This window comes from Monopterus albus, unplaced genomic scaffold, assembly GCF_001952655.1.
Source record: "Monopterus albus unplaced genomic scaffold, M_albus_1.0 scaffold209.1, whole genome shotgun sequence".
In the NCBI taxonomy this organism is placed as follows: domain Eukaryota; kingdom Metazoa; phylum Chordata; class Actinopteri; order Synbranchiformes; family Synbranchidae; genus Monopterus; species Monopterus albus.
Window position 1 is genome coordinate 1,141,301 of NW_018128089.1, and position 9,389 is coordinate 1,150,689.

The 9,389-nt window shown below is 42.4% G+C and overlaps 2 protein-coding genes across 8 annotated transcripts in view; both read right to left on the reverse strand.

The window, feature by feature from the left end:
- Positions 1-2,765, reverse strand: part of LOC109970897 (excitatory amino acid transporter 1-like) — a 22,335-nt gene extending 19,570 nt beyond the window's left edge. For 2 of the 7 annotated variants that reach the window (XM_020618801.1, XM_020618802.1), the window contains exons 1-3: positions 2,550-2,735; positions 908-1,017; positions 168-241 (exon numbers count right to left, since the gene is read on the reverse strand). In XM_020618801.1, the coding sequence (XP_020474457.1) occupies positions 168-241; positions 908-910 (77 nt within the window). In that variant the 5' untranslated portion in view covers positions 911-1,017; positions 2,550-2,735. The other 5 variants (XM_020618798.1, XM_020618800.1, XM_020618797.1 and 2 more) reach the window with 5 other exon arrangements.
- A 3,501-nt stretch (positions 2,766-6,266) lies between these two features.
- The window catches only part of decr1 (2,4-dienoyl CoA reductase 1, mitochondrial), an 11,306-nt gene continuing 8,183 nt past the window's right edge, over positions 6,267-9,389 (reverse strand). Inside the window, exon 10 of the mRNA XM_020618784.1 lies at positions 6,267-6,715. Coding sequence (XP_020474440.1) covers positions 6,656-6,715 — 60 coding nt within the window. The 3' untranslated portion in view covers positions 6,267-6,655. The remainder of the gene's footprint in view (positions 6,716-9,389) is intronic.

Sequence of the window (9,389 nt, forward strand, 5' to 3'; positions counted from 1 at the left end):
TCAATGTGATGTTCACTTATCAAATCATTCACTAACAGATTTAGGCAAGAGATCTGATATTTAATAGTCCACATATGATTGTCCTGTTATTTTGTTTTATTATTTTGAATTATTAGCACACAATCACTAAAATAAAGACAACAAAAGAACACGATTTCTTATGTAACCTTTTTGAGCAGTACTGAAGAGTTAGGATGTCAGGAATAACGTAGTCTCTGGTAACAGATGATTTGTCAAGCATCTGAAATAATAAGCATGTATTAGTTTTCATGGAACACTCATGTATCACTTCCATTTGTACATTTTGGATCACATCAATGTAACTTCAGGTTTGGAATAATTTCTATTGTTATGAGAGTGTGTTTAAAGACAAGGGAAGTTCTGTATCTCAATATGGTCCGGCATGTTGCTTAAAGTGGCCATGGTATGCTTATTTCCAGCCATTTCATTTTTAAACTTGGTAGCTCTAATTTAGCTTTGCACTCATAACTCCAAATAGTCTGTAATTACTTCGGAACGATAAAACCCAGTATCACAAGGAGAGCTTTCTCCTGAAAATGAGACAATAGTTTGTGAACGTGCACAACTCCTGTCACCGATCAGGAGGCTGACAATGGGTAAACAAAAAACACTGACAAATAAAGTACTTTTCCAACAATACCTAAAATCCTACCTGGCATATTCGAACCAGAATATGAACGTGGACAGCACAACGAACTGCAACAGCATTAATTAATTAGAATTTCTCCTCCAAAGTGATATGTGTACCAATGAAAAGAGACGTATAATGCTCTAAACAAAGCAGGTAATTGAGAAACGCCATATTTTAACTGGCATAATGCAGACATAGTAACTTACAGTTCTCTCTATGCATTACCAGGCATGCAGTGTTTTTTTTTTTACTTACCATTACGTCCCACCGAGTAGTGGAAACATCATTCCCTTTCAAATAGCTCCAAGGTTGGTAAATCCAACTGATGATAACTGATGATCACTGCGTCTTCCACCCACAAATCCCTTGTGTTACAGGTGACCACATCCCCAAATTAGTTAAATTAATTCCAACAGGTAGTGTTGAACTGACCATAACATCATGGATTGTTAGAATTCTCTCACCAACCCTCAACACAACACATGCGGCAGACACACAGGCCTTAAGTAGTCAAAACAAGCAGGTACTGTGTTTCGGGGGAACCCAGCATTGATGAGCTGATCATTTACCACCCCAGGGGGCTTCACTGGCAGGCTGCCTGTAGGTTATTCCAGCTGACATTAGGCGAGAGGCAGGGGACACCTATCACAGGGCTGGCACTTAGAGACAGACACCCACACTCCTATGGGCAATTTAGAGTTCACCAACCAATCTAAACTGCATGTCTATGGACTATGGGAAGACGCCAGGGTACCCGGAGAGAACCCACGCAGGCACAGGGAGAACAAACTCTGCACAGAAAGGCACAGAGTCAGCTGGGTCTCAAACCCGGAGTCTTCTTGCTGTGAGGCGACAGCGCTAACCACTGTGTCACCATGCATACATGCAGGGTGGGCCACCGAAAGGTAGCCCGCCTCCGATATGCTCTTAAGTACATGGGCTACTTTTCTGTGGCCCACTCAATATATACAGTATGTGTGTATATAGAGTTACAATTGATTTTGTAAAAAATACTGAAAAAAGTATCTTTTAGGAACTACTATCGAAGTTAAGGTTTGGAATGCTACCCGACCCAACTCTTATCTACCCCCTGATGATCTTGGACACCACCTGAAGGCTAGTATGAAATGGTGCATCAATGGCATTGACTATGTGTGAGTATTGTATTAAAATACTTGGGGGAAAAAAATCAAATACACACCCCACACAACCCAGTTACATTTTACACTTAAACCATACGCAACAGCATTTTATATGAAGTAAAAGTTTACGAACTAAAGAAATTCTTTGACATTTGACTCAAATACATTATAGGATATTATGAAATTGCAATATATATTCAGTGGCATTTAAACTGTAAAAGCAGTTATTCAGTTGTTTAACAGCATACAGCATTCCCTCTGCTATGAGCGTTCTTTTTAAAATGTCAGTTCATGCCAATAAAAGCATAGATTTCCACTTACCTTTAGTGGGTTCTAGTCATGTTGATAGCTTTGGTTTTATTTGCCCTGATTTTGAGATATTTGTCTCAGAGTTTTTCATTGCTGTAATTTTTCACTGTTTAACACTACAAATGAAATTCCATTCAGCATCTCTGTATTGGGGTGGAGCCAAATGTTTCAAAGGTAGATATCTCAAAACCTGGATAAATAAAACTAAAGTTATCTGTATGTTTTGTTCATTTGCTTGTTTTAGTGATTTAGGTTAACTGATCCTTTAATATCTATATTTTCACCTCCTACTTCTCATATAGTATATTATACAGTCAAAGAAATACAATCACTACTGATTAATCTAGTTCTTTGCTATACATGAAAACATTGTCACCAATATATCTAACACCTGGAGCAATTAAAACAACTAGCACCTATATATTTTAAGACAGTACATCACATACCTGTTTGAGCTGGTGTTTGCTTTTCAGTGAACAGCGGTGAGAGTCGACCTAGCAGACCTGTGAAGCAGCAACAGAGCAGGGTAAGATGTACACAAGTTTTGCTAGAGCTTCTGGGATTCAGGACAATGGCGCAACTGGGAGATGAAACTGTTAAGTGAAGCACTCCAAGTGTGTGGCAAAGAGTGCTCTCCTGCACTTACTGTAATTGGGAAAGAAGGGAGGGCAGACATCCAGAATAAAGACACAGGGAGGGAGAACCCCCCTGCCATAATAACACTGTTGGCCATGTGACACAGTTTCAGGTGAAACTCAGATGTATACTTTTTTTAAAATAAAAAATAAAAAGAAACTTTGTAGAGTATTGTTTTGAACATTTAAATTCCATCCATCTAAAATTATGTTTAATCCTTTCATGTCATCTAATCCTCACATTTTTCCTTTTTCTCAACTCCTTTTTTCCTGTGCTTTGTGCTTTTAACACATTACTTGCTTTAATGTCTGTGAATTGTAGAAACACATACAGAATTGTTTCCATATACAACTGATACACATCATCTCACTTGGGAAGTGTTACAGTTTGAGGTAATGCCGCAGAGTAAATGACACCACAATTAGCCAAAAAAAGTAGAGCTTGTACTGTAATAAGTGACCTGAAAAAATATTCCCAGGTGAGACTGACTATAATTAATTTAGAATACCCCTCAAATCAGGTCGCATGGCCTTTTGGCTGCATTTAAGGTACTTCTGCCAAGATCACCATATCCTGAGTGCTGTGCAAGTGGAACCAGGGGGGCTGCATACTTACCCCTTGCTCAGGTAAACAGATTGGTTGTTAAGATTACCAGATTACCCCAATCTGCCAAGGCATGGTTGAGGAAAGGGTCTCATCTGTCTTCTTCCTACGTACTATGGTGAAGTGAAGAGGGCATCCAGTGAACTCCATGATGAGCTACAGTGAGCTACTGCCTTCCAGGTCCCTTGGGTAGTCTACCCCTCCACCAAGCACCTCCCAAGAGAATGACCAGGGTTAGCAGTGGCAGCTTCCCAGTATTCCCCAGGGTAAGGAAACCTGACTAGGCACCAGAAGAGCTGTTGCCATTCAGACTACCCAGGCACCCATTCTATCAATGCAGTCTATATTAACCACCTGGGGGAGTATACCTGGCAGCGGGGATTCAGCTCGGCTAATCCAAAACCCCCATGCCCTTCAACCAGACTCCCCCTAAACTAAGCACCAATCTGCCTGCCCCAAGCTTGTCTAAATAGAGTCTGCTCATTGTCTTCTCTTCTGCAGAGAGAATGGTTCCGCTCAAAGGGGAACCTTACCGTTTATCTCTCTGCTCTAGGAGATCTTGAGGAATCTGGAGAATCTCACGGTGCAGGAGCTGGTCTTAGCTCTGAAAATTGCTGTTGGTGACCTCCCATGGAGTCTTGCAAGGCTTTGGATCTTGACCCCGATGGTCTCTCCCTTCTTGATCAGGATGGCCTCTGCATCATGGGTCTTCTTCTTTTCTCTTTTAAATCTTGACTCGTTGACTCTTGGGGAACTTTTTAATGGTAATGTGGGGCTGCCAACCCTCAGTATTTTAAGTCAAGTCCTGTTTAGTGATGGCATTGGTGGGGAGCTGTCTAATTCTATATTTTTGGGGTTCTAATTCTTTACTGTGTGGTCTTAGAAGCCTGTGGTCGGGTACCATTCAAAAAGTGAGACTGAGATGAGTATAGTGATATATAATACAGTTTGTCTAGGTTCTATTTTATTTTAAATAGTAAAATTTGGGTGGAAATTTGTTTTATATACTCTGCTAAGAACCCTGGGAATTTTATTCAACTTAGGTTACCAACCATATCTCCCATATATGCTCTAGGTTGTACAAATTGTTTGGCAACATAACAGAGGTGGCAATGTGAAATCATGTCCTCTCAGCTCTGGCCACATGGGTACAATAATAAGCGAGAAGCATACTAGTCTTTTTATAACTCACCTCGTACATTGAAGAGGAGCCCTGCCACTCTCTCGTTGGTGGAAGAGCAGTCTCTGTTAAATAATACTAATGCTTTAAGGGCAGTGCTGGGTCTAGGTGGGCATGGCTAGGCCGTAAACCAGAAGTAGTGTTCCTGGGGCTTTATGGGTCATGTGGAACGCTTTGGACCATACTTCTGGCAGTGATGTCATCAGACTGTAAGTGCTGTTTAGTTGCTTCCCTTGCAGATTTAAAGTGCTGTAGGTTTAAGGGCATCCCAGACCACCTCCCCCTTTGCATCTATTTACATCTCCATTATTAATTTCTCCCACAACCTTCCATCCCAAGCAAAAGGAAATATCCAAACACTGAACTAAATCCTGGCAGAGACCAAACAACAAATCCCACCCCTGCCCCACACACAATTCCACATCCACGGAGAGCACTATGTGGAAGCATTGGTGAACCTATCCACAACCTTCCAGCTCTCAAAAGCCCACCTTGAACTCCTAAAAAAAGGAACTTACCTTCATCGCCACAGCTACAGCCACAAAGCTTCCAGATACCCACAAATCCCTGGCAGCCCACCTCCAACAATATCATAGACACTTTAAACTGGCTACCTACTATCGTCTCTCAACAGGCAGAAACATCCCCCATTTTGTCTTGTATATAACTGGGAACTGAAAGACTGACATTTCCAAGGAACTCCTAATACAAAAAGATAAAGAAAACCTCCCCAACCTGCAAATACCCCTGGCACACAAAACCTGACTTTAGAGGAAGAAAAAAAAATCTTCAAGAGCTGAGACAACTAACAACTTTAATCATTAAGCCAGTGGAAAAAGGCTCAGCAGTAGTCCTCATGAACCAGAGGGACTATATACAAGCAGCAGAGAGGCAGTTGCAAGACCAAACAAAATACCAACAACTGAATAAACCCATTTACCCCCAGACAACCCCACAGATCCACAAAATCCTGAACCAGCAAATCTTATGGATAGGCAGAGCTGATTGAATACTTCCAGAACCCCTTCTCAAACAAACACCCCAGCTATATAAAGGACACCAATGACTATCAACAAAGTCAGATCATTAACACTGAAGGAACCATGCTTCCTTTTCTCTATGGATGCAGAAAGCCTCTACACAAATATTGACACAGAAAGAGGAACGGAAGCCGTAAGAGCAGCCCTAAACAAACATCCAGACCCAAAACACCTAGACAAATAAATTCTTGAACTACTAAACCTCAACTTGACCCAATGACTTTGAATTCAATGGAAATAATGACCTCCAGATAAAGGACACAGCAATGGGCAAGCACTTTTTGCCAGCCTGTGCTGATATCTATATGGCTGGATGGTAAACCTCAGCATTTGAAAAATGCCCCAAACTCCCACTTGCTTACCTGAGATACTTGGATGACATTTGGGGAATCTGGGCCCATACTAAGCAAGACCATAACCAATTTGTGAAAATCCTTAATGGCCAACATGAGTCCATTAAACTAAAGTCAACTCTTCATGATTCAACAACCGACTTTCCAGACACAATGAAATTCAAGGGCCCCACCTTCCCAGAGATGGACTTTACTCTATTTGCTACTTTGTTAAAGATCAAATCACATTTCATGACCAATTTATGCAGAAAACAAGGAAACCGCAAACAATGCCATTACTTTTTCTTGCGATTGTAAATAAATATATATGAATGAAAATGAACAGAATGTGATTTATATAAAGTTGTTTAATTTTTAATTATTATTACAGATTGATTCATAGGTGTTTCTTTTACTACACTCACTGTCAATTAGATTTGTTTTCCCTGAAAAATCTGAGTAGTTGAAATTAGTTAGAAGTTAGCTATGAAAATGACCATCCCAAACTGAGGCCCTGGTGTTTTCTAAAACAATGCAGTTGCAATTGTAAATAATCCTCCTGTACTCATTAGTCTGGACTCCCAAGTTATCCAATTCAAACTCCCAACTACAGAATTCTAGGAAATTCATCAAAGCAATCTGCACACCTGCCACATTAAACATCATAATGAAGTGCAGGTAGGCAGGCCTCAACATCTCCATTGTAACATCACAGTCATTCGATTGATTGCTGTCGACAAATGAGTAGGGTCTAAGTGTTTTTAGGATCCTTTAGTGCTTCTGATCATCGCCTCCATCATCTTCCACTGATCTGGTGTCACCTGAAACACAAACACATACAAAGATATTTTAATAATAAACATCAATCCATCCATTTTCTTCCACTTATCTGAGATTGGGTCACCATGGCAGCAGGTTCAGCAAGGTAGTCTGGAGTCTTTGTGAGAATTCTGTGAAACATCACTAGTAGCTAGTGATAGTGATGGTCTTCTCCACTAATGTAGAAGACAATCAACTGGCAGATGACCTGAATGTGTTTTACTGTAAAATTGAGAAGCAGAACTCCCCCCTCACCCACCTCACCTCAGACCCAGCAGATGCTCCCCCCATGATCACCACCATTCCCCCAGCCCTCCAGCCCCCACCCCTAAAGATCTGTGAAAAGGATGTGCATGCCCTTAAAAAAATCAGAAAGGCAACAGCCCAGATGGTATGACCCCCTCCTGCCTGAAAGCCTGTGCTGATCAGCTGGCCCCCATCTTCACACTTATCTTCAACAGATCATTGAAGCTGTGTGAAGTCCCCTCCTGGTTCAAATGCTTCACCATCATCCTAGTCCCCAAGAAAACCTCCATCAGTGGAGAGAATGACTACAGACCTGTCATCCTGACATCTGTAGTTATGAAGTCCTTTGAAAGGCTGGAGTTGGCCCACCTTAAGGACATCATAGAGCCCCTGCTGGACCCCCTGCAGTTTGCCTACTGGGCAAACAGGTCAGTGGATGATGCAGTCAACATAGCACTGCATTACATCCTGCGACACCTTGACTCCCCAGAGACCTATGCACAGGTCCTCTTTGTGGACTTCAGCTCAGCATTCAACACCATCATCCTGGACATCCTCCAATTTAAACTGACCCAGCTCACTGTGCCTGCTCCCACCTGTCAGTGGATCACTGGCTTTCTGAGAGACAGATGAGGCTGGGGAAAACCACATCCAGCATCCAGACTATCAACACAGGCGTCCCCAGGGATGTGTTCTCTCTCCGCTGCTGTTTTCCCTCTGCACCATCAACTGTACCTCAGAGACCCTCCTGTTAAACTCCTAAAGTTTGCAGATGACCCAATGGTCATCAGTCCCATCCAAGACAGTGACAAGTAGGCCTACAGATGGGAGGTAGAAGAGCTGGCCCTGTGGTGTGGTCACAACAACCTGGAGCTGAACACACTCAAAACAGTGGAGATGACAGTGGATTTTAGGAAGAACCCCCTCACCATACTCAGCAGTACTGTATCAGTGGTAGAGTCTTACAAGTTCCTGGGCTCCACTATCTCCCAGGACCTGAAGTGAACATCCAACATCAGCACCATCACCAAGAAGGCACAGCAGAGGATGTACTTCCTGCTCCAGCTCAGGAAGTTCAACCTGCCCCAGGAGCTGCTGATACAGTTGTACAGAGGAATCATCGAGTCTGTTCTCTGCACCTCCATCACTGTCTGGATTGGCTCAGCAACCAAACAGAACAGGAACAAACTCCAGCAGACCGTTAGGGCTGCAGAAAGAACCATCGGTGCCAGCCTACCCTCCTGGAGGACCTGTACACCTCATAGGTCAAAAGGAGGGCAGAGAAGATTTATGCAGACCCCTCACACCCTGGACACAATCTGTTTGAACTCCTCCCTTCTGGACAGCGCTACAGGTCACTGTACGCCAAAACAACCAGACACAAAGACAGTTTCTTCCCCCAGGCCATCACACTGATGAACACTGAACCCATGACTGTATAACAAAACGACAACCCTCAGTGCAATACCTGTTTGCCTGACTATGATTCTGCAAAAACGGGGGATAGTGCAGGGTCACTATTTGCAAGACTGCAACTAGATTTCTCCTGACACTACTTCCTATATGCTCATACATTTGGCTACAGTTGCAGTGTTTTGCTTGGAAAAAAACAGCCAAAAAGAAAAAGATAAGAAACCACTGTGGACATGACCCTGATTGACTGAAAGGGGACAGCAAGGTCTCTCTACCTTTTCTTGTTCTTCACTCTGTCATGGTACAAATTGGATGACATGTCAAACAGACACTCTTGCTTACTCCACTAGTCCACCAGTTTCTTCTCCTTTGTAACGCTCCAACAGAGCTGTGCCTTCCGAGGCAAAGAGTCACCGGAGCTGCCGTCATATTTACCCATAGATGTATGATATATTTACTGCTTTTTCTGTTCCCACTATGCTAATTCCTGTTTGGTGCTGGAGAGAACTCACTTACAGTATTGGTTGTTTATGATGTTCATGTCACTGTCTGCATGAACCAAGGCTAGAGACTTATGATAATATTAAATGTGTTTGATTTTATCAAAAGCTCAAGAGGAGAAAAAGATGGACTTAAAACAACACAAGATGACGTGAGCATGACATGACTGTAGCAGAGACTCTCGTGATTTTATTCCAGTGTTGGAAATTTGTCTGCAACACAAAATCACTTGAAAAGTCATTAAGGCTGGCATTATGCTCCTCATGGGAAGTTACAAGAAACAGAAATGGAGCAGAAACAAAAGCAGTGTTTGGCTACAGCTGCACTTGTGTGCACAGTGTTTTGCTTGAAGAAAACAGCTGAAGAGAAAAAGAGAAGACATCGCAGAATGTGGACACAACCCTGATTGACAGAAAGTGAAGAGCAAGGTCTGTCGCAGTACAAAATGAATGGCACGTCAAAGAGACACTCTTGCTTCGTCCACAACTCTACGAGTTTCTCCTCCTTTGTATTGGC